Raw genomic sequence first — 21,330 nt, 5'->3', positions numbered from 1 at the left:
GAACAAAACATTTGCTTCCGCAAATTAACAGATCTAACACCGTTGTTCGGTTATTTAGACAAATAATATATATGTTTAAAGTTTAAACGTACATATCAAACCAACTTTGACATGTTCACTCCATAAGAAGAAGTGCCCGATATTGATTTGTTGCCTTTTTATGGTCAGATATAGAACCAGTCTGATATCTGGATGAATGATATTAAATTTTAAAACTCCAATGTCAACAGATGTTTTAATGTCTGATGATAAAGCGAATTCACAAATATAAAGGTGAACATTAATATTGAGTTGACATAGAGGTCATCTATAAAAATTTCCAATAATTGCCATAATTAAACAGTAAAATATTCTATTGATAAAATTTTATCATGGTGGCATGTCACTAATTTCGATCATATTTGTCCCCAGTCATTTAAGATCAAAACGTGCATTTTACAAATCAGTAAAACGATGTCAAATTGAGGTATGGCTATTCCAGTAAATATCTTAACTAATTTGAACATTTTTTTATTAACCGTTAATGTAATTTTATTATTGAAAATTATTTATTGTTTTTTGTTTGTTTTATATACTAGTCAACAAAAGTAACGATAAACAAGTTTAAACTCCAGTTTCCCATAGAATATAATAAATAGTAAAAACTGTTAAATTATCATGGGAACAGTATATCTTATATCTTATATATGTTTCTGAATTATCCAATGACAAACATTCATTTGTAAATCAAATGCACACGATGAAAAGAATCTGAACAAATTGGAAAGTGAGAAAATACCGTTTTAGTGAACACAGCGATGAAATTTATTTAGAGGAAAATTATGAAAAAAGTTGGCAAAAATTTCAAGATGATAATTCAGTATTCAAATGTCTGTAAAGACAATCACAATTTTATGCAGACCATGTTTTAAAAGTTTAAAATTTTAAATTCTAATATCAATTTTTGAAGTTTTGGGAGAAACAAGATTTTGGAAATACAATTTCATATTATTTTCTTTCCGTTAAAAAATGATTTTTTTATAAGAAAACAACACTCTGCAAATATTAGACCAATTGATCAGTTATTTATTTGATACAGTCTATTTAATGTCATTTTATCCGGAAAATACATTGCCTTGTATCGTTTCTTTTGTTGACTAGTCTACTCCAATTGACTTGCTCATTTGAAGGAAGACTTTGGTCCATGAGTTCTTAATAGTAAAGTTAGTAGTTCTCCTCGAAAGTTTTACCGATGCCATCATGATTTGATTGATTGTTGACCTACAGTGTTTCACAGTGGCGGATCTAGGATTTTTCATAAGTGGGGGCCCACTGACTGACATAAGAGGGGGCCCGGTCCAGTCCAGCTTCAGTGATTCCCTATATAAGCAGCCACTTTTTTCCCAAAAAAGGGGGGGCTCGGGTCCCTTGCCCCCCCTAAATCCGCCTCTGTTTCAGATGTAATATAATTGCGGGTAAGAAATGCATGTAATATAACTATTCTTGTACGCAATATAACTCATGTTTTTTTATTACAGTGAACCCTTAACTACCATAGGCCATTTTGAGGAATCTGTCCACATAATCATTTATGAATTTTACTTGTTTATGTTTTGCATTGTTGTAATGCAAAGTTGTCTCGAGATATTTAAAAAGATATTTGAAAATTGTTGTACTTTAAAAAATTCTGTATTATCATTTGAGGCATGTAATTATTTCAATTAAAAGGTGTCGGCTTCTTTTCATATTGCTCGTTAATTATTTGATACATTTATTATATAGCTGTACCCGTTTCATTCGAATCTGAAAATATTTAAAATCTTTTAAGACTTAAGACAAATGAATAACTTGTGATTCTGGAAAAGAAATTAATAAAAGACTTCTAATGATCTCCCTTTAGTCCCTTTACATTAGGCACTGTTGACATTTGTGTATAAATGTAAAATTAAATAAAGTCAAGTGAAATTTTTTCGTAAGGAAATAAAATTTTAACCGTCAAGTTACTTGGGCTTGAAAGTGCACCTACATATTGTGGAGAATGTCAAGGAGCCTACCAGTATCTGTTTCATTAAGCGTAATGATATATATGATCGAGAAATTAGGACGAAATATATATGATAAGGTTGTTGATTAAATCAAAAGATAAATAAAACTGATTTCACATTTCGATAATTTTCACCTTATATGATAAAAATCCTTACTAAATACTTTTAAATGAAATAGCGTACTAGTAGTAATCATGGTAGCTGTCGGTGTAACTTTAGTCAAACAAATACGACAGGGTTTGTTATTTTGATAGCTTGGTCTTCTGTTGTACTGTTACACCCCTATACTAGGTTAGGGGTGGGTTTGGCCCCAACAAGCTAGTTTAACCCCGCCACATTCTATATGTATATGTGCTGTATATGTGCTTGTCCAAAGTCAGGAGTCTGCATTTGCGTGGTCGTCGTTTATTGCTGTTTCTCATATATATATATGTGTGTGTTCTTTGTTTATTGTGTAGTTTGTTATTGTGTTATTTTGTTGCATCGTTATCCCAGGTAAGGGATGTTGTCGCCTTCAAACATGTTAAACCCCGCCACATTATGTATGCTTGTCCCAAGTCAGGAGCCTGTAATACATTAGTTATCGTTTGTTGCTGTGTATAATATTTGTTTTCGTTCATTGTTTTGTACATAAATAAAAGCGTTTTTTTACTCGTTTGAATTGTTTTACAAATGTCATTTCAAGCCCTTTTGATAACTGAATATGCAGTATGGGTTTTGCTCATTGTTGAAGGCTGTCGATGAGATATAGCTGTAAACTATGTCACTTGGTCTCTGGATTCTCTAGATTGTAAGGTGTTACACAGAACCCTGTGTATCGTCTACGATAGCTGCTGTCAGTGGTCTCCCAAATAAAACGGGTTTTCTTACGAAAGTGTCCCTTTTCTTAGACGGGTTTTCTGTCCTTCTTGTTTGGCTCTAACAGACTGATTAACTTATGGTACCAGGGAGAGAACCAGCCTCGTCCAGAGGCGAATTGAAGGGGATACAGGGGATCTAGGCATTAATTCAGCCCCTCTTATGAATATTTCTTGATCTGCCACGGTCATTCTTCTTCTCAATTCGTAACATCCGTTCGATATACTTGAAAATTATTCTTGTCCAATAATTATGAAATATTTGTCACTGAACGTGAACAGAGCACCAATATGAACAAGCTCAAATACTTAGGAATAAAATGTAAGGGGTTACAGAGAATCCCGTGTCTCGCCTATACGATTGTTGCCGTTAGTGTAAACAAAACGACTTTTTTAAAAGCGTATAATTTTTATTTTTATATTTTGGATAAAATGCAGAAGTACATTGAACACCGATTATAGTCACCAAATTCCAATTGAATAAAGTCATGATTACGTAAATGACCTGGAACTATACGGTCCGTACAATCCCCTAACGAGATAAGATAACTACTGGCGTCATAATAACTCAGATTTATAGACATGGATAGACTTATATTAATGGTTGGATCTTTTATTTTTGTTGCGAATTGTTCAGGTATTTTTACAAACTGTTTCAGTGTAATTTCAATGTTCAGAAAGTTTTATATTGAATGATAATCTTGGTAAAATTTCCTTCGAGAAGCATTTCATTCATGTTCATCATGAGAACCAATACGTCATTACAGTCAAATTTGAGGTTCCCAAATAAGAGATCGTTCTATTAAAGGAAATCAGTGCTTATTTTTCACTCAGGGTTTAAACGTGTTACTAATAGATTTATACGCGCGAACTTATGGTTATCGTTTAAGATAAGTGATTCTTTAAAGCCATTTTCTATTTGAAAATTTTGTAATGGAAACATCAATATTTTGAATGTCTTGTCTAAGAACACGAAGTCACCAATACTACAATGGGTAATCTACATACACAATAACTTCTTGTACCAAATTATTTATTTATTCATTTATCATGTCCTACTTTTTAATAGACGTAGATTATATGAAGATCATACCTGTTCTTACGTAAAGTGGTCCAAAACCGTATAACTGTGTAGATCTATTGTAGTAGAAAACCATTCTTTGATCTATAATTGTATACTTTTTATACATTGTGACCTGGATGGAGAGTTATCTCATTCGTACTCATACCACATCTTCTCATTTAAATAGGATAAAACGCAGCTACCAGCAACTGGTCCAGAGGTTTTAGGAAGCTATTCTGGATAAACTTTTAGAATAGAAAGAACTTTTCCTTACCTTAAAGACGGAATGAATCCTTGTCAATTACTGGGCCTCTGCTTGTGTTTACATGTATTATCTCTTTTGTTTCTGAATGCGACATGTCCTCCGATCGGGAATTTATAGATTTATCTAATATCATAACATGCAGTTTTCATTATTTTTGGACAGGACTTACAGTTATTGGAGGAAAACAATGTAACAATGGAGTAAGCGTGTTAAATGTTTGTATCTGCCATCATGGATGGACCGGAAGTGACTGTTCTATTGATGTTGACGAATGTAGCAGAGGTATATTTTAGCAGTTAATTACAGTTTCAGTAAACACAAACATTTATCAATAGTATATCATGCAAAATCATTGAATAAGTAAGCATCAGATATACATATACATTGTATATAGATGAAATGCCATCAATCTAGAACAAAACAAAATATGTCCATGTGTTTGTTAAACGCCGAGTGTGATATCCTAGTATTTCATTTCAAAAGTTGTCATATTGGATAAAACAACCAATATAAAAAAGAAGATGTGGTATGATTGCCAATGAGACAACTGTCCACAAGAGACCAAAATGACACAGAACAAGACTGCTTTCAGTCTACGAATCTTATAAATTTCCTGCTTTGCATATTCAACAACATTTTAAAAACCGAGCGAAGAATTCTAGCAAACTTGCACAAATTTTTTATATGGCACGAAATTCAGGCATTGGCTATTTGAATATTATATTAGAGTAGGTATTGCATACCAATCACGATCTTTGTAATTTATGTTTAATATATTAATTGGTGATGTTGGTTGAATTATACTTTTTTTGTAATTTTTTTATTCAACCCCAATTTTTTTCACATATTTTACTTGTCTACATTTCAGTTAACCCAAGTCCTTGTGGTGAGAGAGGAGCATGCGTGAATACACCCGGAAGTTATCATTGTGATTGCAAACAGTCATTTGTTGGAGTGAACTGCGAACACAAATTACATGGTTCGAATATTAGAAAACGGCTAATTCTTAATAGTTTTGCAACACCCACGGCACCACCTACAACTGTACTATATACGACAAATTCCCCTCCTCCGTTCACCACAAAAGCGCCACCTACACCTCATGATATCAAAACGCCTCAACCAATCACAGAACAGCAGGTGTCACAAGGAACGATAACTACAAAGGCTCCACCACCAATAGGATAAAATTAACTAAAACATTAGAGTGGATTTTTTTTTGTGGATGACGTTTTTATTTTGATTTTTTTATATAATAAAACATTTGCATATGCATTGTCTGGGATGAATATTTTACGTTTACAAATTATCTTGAAATTATCAGATAAAATGGGTTTGTAATCACTATTGGATAAATTTCCTAATGGTACGGTGTATATGGTATCCAGAAACACATTCTATGGAAGGGAGAGAAGAAATACATTAAAAGTTGTGTGCAACATCAATTTTATCTTGTATGTTTAATAGTATGAAATAAGGCAATGTGGTTGGATTGCCAATGAAACAACTTTTCTAAATGACGTTAATTTAAGCCATTGCAGACCATCGTCCAGGATGCAGTAATGAGCAAATTATATCTATAGTCAGCTGTAAAAGATATAGACCAAATGTGAATCAATTCAAACGACAAAAACTATCCGTCTGCTTATGGAAAAAACAAATATATTCATTTTTCACATTTATGTACAGTTTTAATATTTTGCGTCTCATCGACTTCATTTAATATATAGCTTTTATAAAAAGAACGAAATATTTGTATCTTTACCGGTACATGTATAAAGTTTGTATTCATCGGAATTGATGTACATCAAAATTGACTGAACAAAATTATCTGTGTAGAGAGTTGTTTACTTTTAAAATCCGTAACCTTCTACAAGACATGCTTAATGAGCCGTCAACATGAAAGCCAACATCATTGACAGTCAGTCATAAAGGTTTTCTCCTGCAAGTCACTGGTGCACTGAAAAGGACAGTTTCTCAGATTGTAAAATAATGTGCACGCTACCAGCGCACCATTGAAAGTTAAGGACTATGCCATTAAAAACAATATTAAACACGTAATATATAAAATCCACATTTTTAATTTAGTAAACAATGACAACAGCAAATATGAATTGTTCTTACGGTCAATATGACACTTATAACATTTACATTGCCAAAGAAGACTATAATACAAGATTGCAATTAAATCAATTACCGCAAAACAGATGAACAGGTGTAATCTACCTGATTGAAACTTAATGCAAGTGACAAAAATGTAAATTAAAACCCACATAATGCATATGATTAGAAATTGATACAGTGTACATGCAGCAAACGGCAGGTAATCTGATATCAAACAGATTCTTATTTTTTGAGTCTAGTACTAGTAATATAGTCCGCATGATAATCATGTTCAATCTATATTTATCAAACTCACAGCTAATTTCAAATTGTAGTGTTACAAAATTAAAGTTTTTTGGTCCCTTCAATGGAAAACCATTATATAAAATGATCCGTTGATTTTAGATGCAGGCGTTTTTATTCGCGTTTGAAGTACTCGTACTGATCACTGCTTCATTAACACTACTCACTTTTTGTAAAAATCATCATGGAAATACTCGATGAATTGAGCGCTTTGTTAGCCGCCATGAAGTTGACTTGAAAAGAACCTGCCTGAAAGTTCTCGGCAAGTTCTGACCAGGTGTCAGTACAATTGACGTGGACAAAGACAAAGGCTAAGGAAAAAGAGGCATCCTCTAGTAAATCAAAGCCTTCAATGGAAAAAATGCATGGTTATGAAAACCATTATATATAATGATCCGTTGGTTTTAGATGCAGGCGTTTTTCTTCGTTTATTATCTCGTCAAGTTCTGACCAGGTGGCAGTACAGTTGACGTGGACCAAGACAAAGGCTAAGGAACCAGAGGCATGCTCTAGTAAATCCAAGCCGGCCCTGAAGAGTAAGCCAACATCCACCAGGAGAAGAGACGCAAATCGCTTTGACCAGTGGATGGCAAACCAAAACAGCCGTGGTACCTACTGACCAAGTCCAACAAACCACCATCACACAAACTGAGGCAAGAGACAGCGTAGCTGGACATGCACTAACACTAACTAAGTACAAAGGGGAACCAGTTGGGGTTGTAGTCAATAGGGATATTGTCACCAGTCCCTACAACCCCAACAAGACCTGCCACCACCTGGTATTTTACACCTCCACCAATGACAGAGGCAAGCGCAGTAGGATCGATTTTGAAGACGGTTCGACATCGACTACCCAGACATACTATGCACACCACCACACACATCGCCTGTCATCACTGAACAATCCAAAAAGAGAATACAATTAGCCATACTAGCGGCACGATCTGATACTCCGTACCAGCAACACCAACGAAGTCGGAGTAAATGAAGGCAAGAAGACCAACAGACTCCAGTCTATAAGATAGGTTACTACAGTCCGTAATATCCAGACAGGATAGCCGGACTTAAAAATCCACACATCATCATTAGATGCAGTCTAAATCCTTTTAATGCCCTCTTCCCTCCTTTGGGGGCTTGACCAACTTAATATCTTAGAAGTTAACCTGTGTTAGGATTTCCTACTGCTAATCCCAAAATGTTCACCAGAACCTGCAGATTACAGTTTTTGTTTGACAACTTTTTCCATACCAACTCTACTTTTCATTATATTGATATCAAACTTAGTTTAAATTTCAACATGAATACTATTTGTACTTCATATCTATGTAATTTGGTTTTCACATCCGTTGTGTCTTGGCACACGCCGATAAAACCACCAGAAAAGACGAGCAGGACATGAAGATTAAGCTCTAATGAACCTGAGTAGCTCATCTTCCTTAGAAGGTGTTCTGTGCGAATCTAAATAGTTTTTGAACAAGATTTGTTCGGATAGAAACTGAGAAAGCCAAAATATATATTTGAAAGATTTAATTTTGGCGAATACAAAACTAAGATGTTAGAAGATCTATTGACATACAGAGAATTCAGGAACAAAGAAACAAATAAAAAAATTCAAAACGATAATTTCGTCGTTTAGGAAAAAACATTCATTAAAATTTTCACTTAGCAAGATAACACGAATGTGTGCTTAAAGAAAGACAACTCTATTGCAATTCAAATATAAGTTTTGCGAAGTATACCAAGTATAATGCTATGTATGAAATCGATTCTATCTTTTAATGTCGATTGGCCTTAAACTGATCACTAAATCGTAGAGCAAAAAAGGTGCATGTTCAATTTTCGTCCCACGATACACGACACCGCCCCGATGCTTAAACATATCGTGCGACTATCGTACGACGATCACAGATCCCCGCGATTTGACCAAATGTCATGCCGTGGCTCTGCATAGATGTGTCGTTGGTTCGTTGTGAACAGGGCTTAAACTATAATATATATGAAGGATGACAGATTGCAGGATATCTCTTTTCTCGGTAGAATTGCTTTACACTTACTTATTCCACTGACGCAATACAAATTATGATCATGCATGTTGTGTGTAACTAATTCAAAGAGACGACTTTACTAAAACCAGCATGATCCCCCAACACTTTCTTAGAAGCAACAAAACTTCTAATGGGAACAATGGTTTAAAAACACGGTATGGACAACTGTTTCAAGTGGGAGATAGATACTCTATGCGTAGGCGTTACAAGAACTTTATTTAGTCTTTTGCCAGTTTGCATTTATCTTCTTTTCAATGGTTGTATGATATAGCAACAACAACCACAAAGATTAATATTTAAGTTACGATATACCGTGTACAAGAATCATTACATTAAATCAAATGACTGCAGATGATGACACTCTTACTTTAACAATATCGAGAAAATTAGCAACAAATCCGATATTGTTATTCACACTGCTAGATTTTTTGTATTAGACCTATACTGAAACTGAAAAAAAACTGTACTATTCATTATTTTGAGCAATCTAGATACATCGAATGACAAATATGTTTTAACTTTAACAGGACCAACTTTTTATCAAATAAGATACTAAAAATTCAGCCACTTATTTCTTTCGAGGTACCGTTACTCTCTCACTATTTGTAAATCACGTTTTAATAAAACTGAAGATATTTCCTTAATATTGATAAAAGTACAGCAATTTTGTATTAAAACCATTAATAGTATTTGTCATGCCGATAACAGTAGTACGTACTACACAGATATAATACCTTGTTAAATTAATGCACCAAACATAGGGTCAACCAGACTAAGTTTTAGTGCTGACGGTTTAAAACTATTTTCCACTTCAAGAAATGTCAAAAACTGGAGCATTCTATGTTTACCTTAAGGTTAAGCTATTTCAAGTCTCAAATTATAGATTAAGCAAATTTGTAATGCGGACCAAATAATTGTCACTATTTTAGGAAAGTGTGATATGCCGTTTTTAACTGCTGAATTTGCCGTTTCAAATCTAATGCATTATGGGTAATATTTTCACAAGCGTACGCCAACATGTAGTGATTGGTTAGAAATGTTCCAAACAATTAAAATTCAACCAATGATGTAACGTTATTTTCATTTTGGTGTACGAACAATGAGATTACCAATAGTCCTTCAGATTCTGAAAAGGCGATATTTAAGATGAGCCATCTTCGTAATTGTGATATAATGTTTTTAAAGGTTTGTTGTCGTATGTTTTGTCTGTATAGTTTCTGTTTTAACGACAAAAAGTGAACTGTAAGCTGTTGATATAAATTTTAGAAAAGATAATAACACTATTGATAATATGTTTGTTCGAAGAAATTTACCAGATACGCCTTCAACAGAAACTTTTAGAATTTAACCCAACAGTTATCAGGCGAGGATGTAGAAGACCTTACCTGATATTAAAAGATTTCCTTTGATGAGAGAAAATAAGAATCATAATTTCATATACATGTTTTATTTATGCAGTACGTTTTTAGTTATTACTTTTAAGACTAGACCGATCTGATAATAATAAGAACTATAATGGTGTTTGAAAGAACACAAAAAAAAACCCAAATAACTAAACATTTAAACAAATTTTGTTTAGAAACATAGCGAATAAAGGCAACAGAAGTACACCGCTGTTCGAAATTTATAAATTGACTGAGAAAAAAGTACAAATCCGGGTTTTAAACTAAAACTGAAGGAAACACACCAAATATGAAAAAACTACGACACAACAGAAACACAACACTAAAATGAAATACACACAGAAACGAACTATAATATAATAATAAGCATTTTTCTGACTTGGTACAGGACATTTTCAGGGGGGGGGAATGGTGTGTTTTGTGGCTAGCCAAACCTCCCGCTTTTATGGCACTGTTAGGTAAAACACTAAAATCATAATGGTAATACATAGATGAAGAACAGTAAAATAATGTTTAAGATAAAACTACGACACTTGGTATTTGGATATAAAACTTCTGACGAAGAATATTTTGACTTTATCTATTTTTTAACAATTGTTGGTTTTTCAATTTACAAAACCTATTACATATCTGACGAAAAATGTCAATCTTTTCTCACTCTTTCTCAATGAGTTAAATAGAAGAGTATGTTTGAAAATTAAAAGTAATTTTTTAGCAACTATTAGAAAACATATGAATAGTCATACTAAGTGATATTATTTAATATATATTTGACATACAAATTAATATGTATTTTACAACTATTCACTACCCTGAGTGATTAGTCGATTGTAACAGAGAACATCAGGAGCTCTGAGCTTGGATCCTGAAGGATATTGTAACAAGCCAATATTTGAAATAGATATTTAATTATGTTGTTAAAAAAAATCATAATATTACATGACAGGACTACAATTCAAATAAATGAAAGAACAAACAGGACAGAGAAATACAGAAATAAACAAAAACGACAACGAAACACCCACACAAAAACAAGCTGTACGATAAAAATTGCCATTTTCCTGACTTGGTACAGGACATTTTTTCCAGAAAAAAATGGTGGATTGAACCTGATTTTGTGGCTAGCGAAAGCTCCCGCTTTTATCGTTTTTAATACGAAAATATTCCAACAAAATCACTGACAATAAGATCTAATATCATTTGTAAATTATAAAATCATATTATATTGGAATCACACAGAAATTGTGGGTTTGGTTTAATATTTTGCATTTATCCAACAACATTAAATAGTGTGCGTTTCCTGATTAACGTAATTTTTCTGTTACACTAAATGGTAGCAATATCTGACGTTGCATAAAAGGCGACTGCACTACTTAGAATTAAATCAAATGTTTACTGTACATTTCGACTCTCTTGTAAATCAGTACTGAAAGGCTACATGCTAAAAGTGTACTTTGAAATTCAGTACTGTAGTTTTATTATTGCATATTTGGAGTTTACAAGATTAAAAAAAGTCTTTTTACAATATACATAACATATATGAAAAGAAAAGAAGAATTAAGCGGACAAAATCAAAGTAGAAAACATCCATTATTAGCTGTATTTAGTTCTAAACTTTAAGGAAATTGTTGTCCTCAATGCTTATCATCTTTGTACTGTATTTGTCTGTTTTAACTTTTCTGTCGAGCGTCACTGATGATTATTTTGTAAGCAAAATGTAAATCCTAGTATCTATGATGTTTTATTCACAACCACTTGTTTGATGACTATGCTGGTGGAGTTTTAATTCCCCGAGGGTACCACTAGCCCAGTAGTAGTCTATGTTGACATAAATTATCATTGATAAACTGATTTTCCAACTTATTCGGTTAACAAATTTAAACCTTGCAGCTGCTACTCATGCTTTGGAAAACGTCACAAGTATCTCAGCAAAAAGTCGACGAACCAGTGGTAAATCAAAGAACTTCTTGTCCTTTTCCTAAAACAAAAGTTCATGGGAAGGTTCCAATAAGTGTTGATACATATAACGTATCAACTTCACAAATATTACATGCTGGTATTGAAGTTAGAGTTAACCTGAACCCTTGAATCTCACCATAACCCTTACTCTAACCATAACCCTTAACCTTTTTAGGTAGTGACGTTATCTATCCTTTTAATTACGTGTTACAGTATTCTTTTATTTGTCTTTGTGAATATTACTTTTACAATTATTTTGGTAAATCCATTTGACGTTGCTCGGAACTAATACGTCCCGTCATTGTGTTATTGCGCTATGGTAAATTTTTGTATTCTTGTCGTTCATGTTTTTGTAAATTGCTTCCTATATATATTTTTTTTGTGTTTCGTTGATGACATATTTGTTTGTTTTTGTAGTGTTAAAAATTATATCACAATGTTGACTATTTTTGATATTTTTACCAATTATGTCTGTTTGTGTTGTTCACACATCGTTGTCAATATAATGGAATTTGATGCGACTGTTCTTTATGACCTCAAGTGTGTCTATACCGTTAGTCTATGAATAATGGCATTACCATGTTTAATGGAACTACTTCGCCTCATCACGAACAGATAACTAGACAGAGGGAGTCTGTATACATAAATGATTCTGTCAAAATCGTAAGTCGCTGACAAACAAACTGTAAAAGCGATAGCAAAGAAAAATGTAAAACAACGACAAATTTATTTACCCTCAAAACAAAGAAAAATACAAGGGCGAGACTACTATTCAATGAATTTTCATATAAAAATCTGATCTTACCTGAAAACACTAAGAAGTCAATAATCAATAGATCCTAGCATAAGTGAAATTAGCAGTCAAAACGAAGCAGATCCATCCGATTCATGATATGACGTGCACCTTTTTTTTGGCAAGCGATTGATGATAACAGTACACAGCAATGATTTTTAGTAAAATTGGTGTGAATGTTTGAATGGAAACAAAAGCTTTACCAACTTCGTTTCACTACTTTCTGTGTACGTCACGTCACTGGTACAGTTCTTCGTATAGAAAAAAAGCTAGTCAGAAGAAGTTCAGGATAGAATATCACCAAAATCAAGTAATATGCAGCTAGATTAACAAGATGTCAAGAAAACCACACGCCAAACTAAAATGGTAAAATATTCTGTTATCAATTTAGCTAACGGATGTTCAAATCACATGGTCGACCAAATGAATCAATTCAAAGTAACTCACTCAATCCGAAAGTGTCAAATTAAGTCCAAAAGGGGTGAGACAGTTGCTGCAAAATGGGCAATCGTCTACTGCTATATGAATACCTGTAATAAATTCAAAAACTGTTATGTAACTCCACAATCATCATAAGACACCAATCATTTATTCAGGAAGTTCACATAACATGAACACAAGGGCATTGTTGAAATTACTGTATTTTTTTTATATTTCTTATTCAACCAACAAAGTTTGTTTTGTAATATTAGCGTGTCAAGCCTCTAATATTATCAACATATCCAGTTCTTTTAAAAGTAAACAAGGAAACCATGTATGTTTCGAATAACATAGTCCAACAGACCATTTTAAAATGATGGTTTTAAAATTATTTTAAAATCGTATACTAGTAGTTACCGAAGTATACAACCCATTTATTATGATATATTAATATTAAGAAGAGAGGGGCATCGGTTGTCCTTTTATTTGCAGTCTATTTCATAATCAACTTTATAGATAATGCTACTAGTAGCTCAACACTAACCCGTGAACTATGAAAAAATAATTATTTATAGATTCATGTTCAAATAACAAACAGACTTTAGTATGAGTTACTATTTTATTAAACAATCATAAGTCTGCTATTTTCCATCCAGCAAATGAACTTTTTTGGTTTACATTACTATTTACATCCCCATGTGGTTGAAAAATAGAACTGGTTCGGACAAAAACGATATCTCCAACATTCATCTCAACGACAGCTACTGGAGTTGTTCCACTAAACGTGTCAGTTCCCGCCTCTGTAAAAATCTGAGCAATAGCTTCACTGTTCTTGAAAATATTCACTGCCATGTTGCCACCTCGACTAGGGAAGAGAAGGGAAGTGAAAACGTAGATTCCACTTTTAGGGGCTGTAAATGCCCCCGAATGTTTGTTATAACCGTTTCCCACGTTTAAGATCACATGATCAAATACTATTGGATGGTGCATTCCGATATTTTGTTCGCTTGTTGAAAGCTTGGCATAAAATGCAACAGAGGAAGGTTGAACAGGAACATTTGCTGTGAGTTAACGTCTTACTGAAATTGTAAAGACGTCATCAACAGTCAGATAAATTAGTGACGTCTAGTTCATATTGAATTTAGTAGCTATCTACAATAAGTTTATTTTAAAGAATTGATGATTTTAACCATATTGTATGTACATTTTTAAGCTTTAGTACAGCGTCCGCGTAAAATAACGATGTGCTTTTCAATTCGTATTACATGGTTTACATATACGATGAAAGACGGTGAAGACGTAAGCATTTATAAGTTTGACGTGAGGACGGCGACTATTGTCGGATGAATATAATCAATAGATGATTATAAAATAAGCATTCTAAGAACAATAAATTACGGAACTTGTCAGTAGTGCCCAAAAAACAGTTTTTCGGACATATCAAAATTATATTTTTCCATACTTAATTATGAGATTCAATAATATTTAAAATTATGGACTCGTATAATATTACTGGAAATATTATTTAATCTCATAATATTATGGATTTTCATAAAGCTGTCGAATTGAGCCAATTCCATAATATTATGGAGTTCGCTAAGTGCCCCAACTGTATACATCCAATCTTGCAAACCAATTCTTTATGTCTGTGTGATGTGTAAAGCTTTTAATTAAACTCATCATAGATACCAGGACTAAATTTAGTATATACGCCAGACGCGTCTCGTCTACAAAAGACTCATCGGTGACGCTATTTGATAGTGAAATTACTGATTTAATAATTTGCATCAACCAATTCGTGAGCGTTATACGCATGTAGTGTCGATTTCAGTTATTAGTTTTCATAACAAACACCAGTAACAAGTGGGTACATCGGAAAAACTGTATCTATATGAATATCAAGACTATCATTTTGAACATTTAAAAAAGTACATTCGACCAATGGTAACTTTTGTCTATAACAATATTTTCGTTTCATTTGTTAACCTTAAAAGATAACATTTAAGTCGCTATAATCACATCAATACATTGGTCTTATCTAGGAAGTTTCTACGAGAACTATACAAGACCCTTGTTGAATACTATAGAATAAGTGTATTGATAGAACAAAAATGCCAAAATCTGAATGAATTCTAAATAAATGGCAAAATCAAAAGCTCCAAGGCATCAAACATTAACAACTGTCAAAATCCTGACTTTCTACAAGCATTGTCTTACGAATAAATTGTGAATTAAGCGTAAAATGCTGTTCTCTTAAGGAAAACAGAAAATTGAGAATGAAAATGGGGAATGTGTCAAAGAGACAATAATCCGACCATAGAACAAACAGTAGAAGGTCACCAATAGGTCTTCAATGCAGCGCGAAATTCCAGGACCCGGAGGCGTCTTTCATCTGACCCCTGAACACATACATATACTAATTTAGTGATAATGAACGCCATACTAAACTCCAAATTATACACAAGAAACTAAAATAAAAAATAATACAAGACTAACAAAGAGCAGAGGCCCCTGACTTGGGACCGGCGCAAAAATGCGACGGGGTTAAACATTTTTATGAAATATCAACCCTCCCCCTATACATTTAGCCAATGTAGAAAGGTAAACGCATAACAATACGAACATAAACATGAATTCTAATCCTTTAAACTACCGAAGCTACAATTTGTGTATAGTGTTTCCTTTATCTTAAGACGTGTTTTTTTATGATTACCAAGCTTTCAAACTGTTTCCAAATTTTATTTTAAAAGTCAATATCCAATTTATTTTGTAAGATTTTTCTAATGGAACTAAAAATACAATTAGGATCAACCCCTGAAAGTTAGGTTGTCTAAATTTTAAGTATAAAAAAAACATCAAGTATTTGTGACTTCTTTATAAAACAAAATCACGAGTCTGCTATTTTCCATCCAGCAAATGAGCTTTTCACGTTTACGTCACTATAAACATCCCCATGTGGTTGAACAGTGGAACTGGTTCTAACAAAAGCGATATCTCCAACGTTCATATCAATAACAGCTACTGGGGTTGTACCACTATATGTGTCAGTTCTCATTTCTGTATAAACCTGGGCAATTACTTCACTGTTCTTAAAAATATTCACAAACATGGCGCCACCTCGACTAGAAAATAGAGTGAAAGTGAAAACGTATATTCCACTTTTAGGGGCTGTAAATGTCCCCGAATGTTTGTTATATCCTATTGGATGGTGCTTTCCAACATTTGTTTCAGGTGTAGTAAGTTGGGCATAAAATGCAACGGCAGAATGTTGTACAGGAATATTTGCTGTCAAAAGTCGGTTTACTGAAAATTCATCAAAATTATGTTTTTATTACAAAATAGTATACAAAAAATCACGCATAAAAACAGTCCTGACACACTGTCATATATGTTATATAGATTGTCAACAAAAGGAACGATACGAAGCAATGTAATTTCCATATATGATGAAATCAGATACACTGTACCAAGATAAATAATTGCTAAATTGGTCTGATATTTACTGAGTGTTAATTTCAAAATTATCGATTTATGGCCAAACGGGAAAAAAATGTGAATGTATGTTCTTTCAAAAGTCGTATTTTCACAAAAAAATAAATCGATATTATAATTTTAAACTTGAACATGTTCTGCTCGACATTTTAAATCCCTTTGCAGATATTTGAATACTGAATTGTCATCTTCAAAATTAAGTAGATCTATGTAGATTGGGTATCATTGCCAATGAGACAACTCTGCATCCGAGGCACAATTTATAAAGGTAAACTGTTATAAGTCAAGGAACGGTCTTCAACACGGAGTCTTGGCTGGAACCGACCAGAAAGTTACAAAGGGCCCTCACAAAAACTACTTGTTTAAAACCATTCAAATGGGAAATCCAACGGTATAATATATATATAAAAATAATGAGAAATGAGAAACACTTATGAACAAAATCAACAAACAACAACCACTGGAGATAAGATTCCTGACTTAGGACTGGCACAAACAATTGCAGCTGGATTAAACGTTTTAATGATATCAAACCTTCTCCCTTATCTGACACAATAGTGTAACATCACAACATAGAAGGCCAAACTTTAAAATATCAATTGTAAAACCTAGTAATGTAGTTACATTAAGTGCTGATTTTTGTCTTCATTTTCTGCCAAGACAAATTGATTCACTGCGTTTGATAATACGATATATTCTAACTTTCCAATTTGGTCGGATTCTTTAATCATATGCATTTGATTACAAATGAATGTTTTGCATTTGATAATTTAACAGTTTTAACTATCTGTGATATGTTATGCAAATCAAATTACACACTTGTGTATCGTTACTTTTGTTGATTAGAATGCATTAGCGGACGCATTTAAAAGGGGTTGATTGCATGCAATATCATAATATATATTGTGTTGCGGTCTGCTCTTTTTTCGGATGTGACACAACTGAACGACACGAATCGGGATATACTCACCTTGACTAAGGGATATTTAATTGAAAAGCACATTTTTACGACAATAAATTCATTTACGAACAAGCGAATTTTATTTACTGCAAATAAAAAGTAAAAACACAAAAACACTGAACTCCGAGGAAAATTCAAAAAGGAAAATCCAAAATCAAAAGGCAAAATCAAAAGTCCAAACACATCAAACGAATGGATAACAACTGTCATAGTCCTGACTTGGAACAGGCATTTTTTAATGTAGAAAATGGTGGATTGAACCTGGTTTTATAGCTAGCTAAACCTCTCAGTCGACAGTCGCATCAAATTCCATTACATTGTCAACGATGCATGAACAAAACAAACATACTCAAAGAGTAAAAATGTTAAAAATAGGGGTACAGCAGCCAATATTGTGTTATCAGCTTAATATCACTATAAAACAACAAATGTCACGAAGAAGCACAAAATTGCATACATCAAATTTAACATACTCATTTTGCTTATCTTATACGACTTAATATCTATGTAATGTCTACCCGTAAAGGATAGAAGGTTTTCAGTACTGGTGTAAAATTGCGCTTTTAAAATTCGCACAGGTAGACATAGAAATAATTTTGTCGTTTAAAGTATGACGGCATACATACATGCAGAGTCACGTAAAGTAGATATAACAAAAACAGATTTAACAGTAAAAGTAATATTAATTAATAAAATAAGCGATGGTTTAATCTGTCATTTACGTTGTAGATATATAGTGGTGTACAAATTTTGACACCGTGTCTCATCAAGATAACTAAGATTTTTATTACCCAGTGGGAATACATAAAAGTATACCCAACATGTCCAAAAAGAAATCTTCAAATTCTAAAGACTTTGTATGGATACTACAAATTAACAAGAAAAAGTTAAAGTTAATACAATCAACATGGGAAAAGACCGTTGTCTACTAAAAATTAACAAATTGATAAGGTTATTTGTGAAAGAAAAGCGAAATATACCAATGGGACATTCTCACTTATTAGTCTAAATTAAACTGACAACACTATGGCTATAAAAAAAAGACTAACAGATCATGTTGCTCTTGTTATTACAAACCCGAATATAATTTTTATGTAAAAAATTCAATAAGTCGTTATTTCAGATAATTGTTTTTATTTATGTACATCATATAGGAGGAACGGACATGTACTCCTATGATAACTATTCCCCGAAGTTTTCATTTAAATGATGTAACTAAATTTGAAGTTCGCGGTTTCACATCTATGAATTGTTAAAGCGGTATTTGCCAAGGTTGTAATTGAATGACGAGAATCTTAAAAGTAGCAATAAGAGTGAGACACGGCGATGTTTTGTTGTTTTATATTTTAACATTTTTCAATAACCGACAAAAATCTCTTCTCGTGATATTTATGGTGTTTTGGGGCGAATACAAATATTCGATTTACCTCTTGGTTTTTCCTTTTCAATCTGATCATGGTGTCCTTCGTCCCCTGTTGGCAAACTTTTGACATGTGTTTCAGGTTTCCTTCCGTTGTCATATACCATGCTGTCCTGGTCAGTTTGGCTAGCTCCAACATTCATTTCTCTGTTTACTGTTTGCAGATTTGTTATGATAGCATTTAGTCTTTCAATTTCTTTTTGCTGATTTATAACCGTGGCTTTTAAATGAGAGATTTCAATTCCTTGCGCTTTCATTTCAATTTCTTGCGCTTTCACCGTTTTTTGAATTTCCAAAATTTCAGAATATAGATCGATATTTTCTGATTTTGTTAAAGCTAGAATAACGAATGCTTCTGCAAGCAGTAAAACTATGACATGTGAAGCCATATTGAATGTGTTAATTATATAACCCACACACATGTACGCTGTTTCACTGATAGGGAAATTCGTGACATTGTCGTACTTCTTATCTAATAACCAACAGATAAGAGTTTAATGCAGAATGGTTATGGTTTATTCTTTGGAACCATTCGATGTAAATTATCAAGAATGTCTACTGATAATAACGCTATGTTAAAAACCGAAACACGCAGCAAAAAAACTGAAAATGATGCAAATATTTGTGCATATTCAGGTCTTTAAAATACTTATTTGAATATTTCATATACATCCATGTAGTAAACGAAGGTCCATCGGGTATTAAATAGTATATGCATAAAACTTTAAAAACTCTATAGATTTCTGTTGTGGTAATAATTTTTGTAGAGAATGTATCCGAAAAACTTCATATCAAAAAGTAGTATAAGCCGCACCTTAAAGATTTATACAAATTTAAGAGAAAGAGCATCTAAGAAAACATGTTTAATATATTTTGACATGTCAAACAGGTCATAGGAACAAAATGTAAGGATATTATATCATTTGTTTTTTGTGCGGACAACACTCATTTGTTGGCCTGTCGATACCATATGTCGTAAACTTCAACACGACATAAACATCTGTACCACCAATTCGCCGTTTCAGCATTTAATGCAGTCTGTGTATTATTTTCAAAAGCGTACAACTAAACGTTTAGATAGGTTTAAAACGTCCTAAAAATTGGAAATTCAACTATTGACGTAACACTATTTTCATTTTTGGTGTATGAACAACAAGATTACCATAGACCTTTAGATAATGAAAAGAAGAATTACGATAGGATGAAAGCAAACTGAGGCAAGATATTAACATAAGTCAGATACTGCTGTCTGGTATAATAAAAACAAAACCAGAAATAACACTTCTTACAGCTTTAAACAATTTTTATCACGAAATAAAAATCTTTAATATCTATGTTTGAGAGTTCAGCTAGTATCACCACACCTAAAGCTTTCGAAAGAATGATTTGCCGAATTTGATTATACTAGTCTTTATCATTAAAATTTTATAACCTACATTATTATTGTATTCAAAAGTTGTACGAGAACCACCATCTCATTTTAACTTTTGCGAAAGAATTATGTTTGTGTAGATAAAATGGTGAACTTTCTTGATGTCCACACTGTGCAGGCTCCATAAACAGAAGTGTGCTCCTTATGCAAAAAGTACTCCAACAGAGTTATAAGGAGGAAAGATTAAAATGACACTCCGTACATTTTATGGACACCATCACGAATGTATTGAACTTTACGATGTGGCTGTGTCAAAAATTACTAATGACATTTTTACCACGTCTTAGATTTTGGTTAAACGTTCATGTCGTATGTCTGATAAATACCACACGAGACCTATTCTCTAGTATGATTGTTATATTGAGAGTTAATTTGTATAGATATACAACATGATTCGGTATTTTGTACATCCAACTTTCATGTATTTATTTTTGATTTTTTTGTTATGGTTTTGGTTTCGGTTGAAAATGTGTTATGTTGTATCGTTTGTTGTCAAAATAATTTTATTCGAGCGTCATTGACTAGTTTTTTGGTAGGCGAAAGGCGCGTCTGGCACAAATACAAAAAAATCAATCCTGGTATCTAATATGAGTTTACTTTCGAAGTTCATGTAATTTTTCAGAGCTTTAATGACGCCGTCACAATTTGGTTGCCCTTTATTGAAGATCAGTAGAAAATATGTTCAGTGTTGTATTATGTTCTGAAACTGAAATGTCAGACAACCAGGACATTTTGTGTGATGAAGTTAGACAAAGAACAGCTTGTATTGGTGAATATCTCACCTTTGGTC

General features: G+C 33.0%; 3 protein-coding genes across 3 annotated transcripts; 1 reads left to right on the top strand and 2 right to left on the bottom strand.

Annotated features, from left to right (window-relative positions):
* The first annotated feature begins 3,392 nt into the window (after positions 1-3,392).
* Positions 3,393-5,489, top strand: LOC134681616 (neurogenic locus notch homolog protein 3-like). The gene is made up of 3 exons (XM_063541267.1): positions 3,393-3,518; positions 4,372-4,491; positions 5,078-5,489. The coding sequence occupies exons 1-3, from the start codon at positions 3,464-3,466 to the stop codon at positions 5,395-5,397; spliced, it is 495 nt and encodes a 164-aa protein (XP_063397337.1). The 5' UTR covers positions 3,393-3,463; the 3' UTR covers positions 5,398-5,489.
* Positions 5,490-13,865: 8,376 nt separating this feature from the next.
* Positions 13,866-14,225, bottom strand: LOC134681549 (complement C1q-like protein 4). Its single transcript, XM_063541194.1, has one exon. It carries the CDS (start codon positions 14,223-14,225, stop codon positions 13,866-13,868), a length of 360 nt encoding a protein of 119 aa, XP_063397264.1.
* Positions 14,226-16,122: 1,897 nt separating this feature from the next.
* LOC134681548 (uncharacterized) lies at positions 16,123-19,497 on the bottom strand. The gene is made up of 2 exons (XM_063541192.1): positions 19,116-19,497; positions 16,123-16,538 (listed from the first exon to the last, which is right to left on the bottom strand). Exons 1-2 carry the CDS (start codon positions 19,495-19,497, stop codon positions 16,123-16,125), a joined length of 798 nt encoding a protein of 265 aa, XP_063397262.1.
* Positions 19,498-21,330: the final 1,833 nt, after the last annotated feature.

The sequence above is a fragment of the Mytilus trossulus genome, chromosome 8, assembly GCF_036588685.1.
Source record: "Mytilus trossulus isolate FHL-02 chromosome 8, PNRI_Mtr1.1.1.hap1, whole genome shotgun sequence".
NCBI lineage: Eukaryota > Metazoa > Mollusca > Bivalvia > Mytilida > Mytilidae > Mytilus > Mytilus trossulus.
The sequence above is the reverse complement of the archived record's forward strand: the minus strand, read 5'-3'. Positions and strand labels throughout refer to the sequence as shown.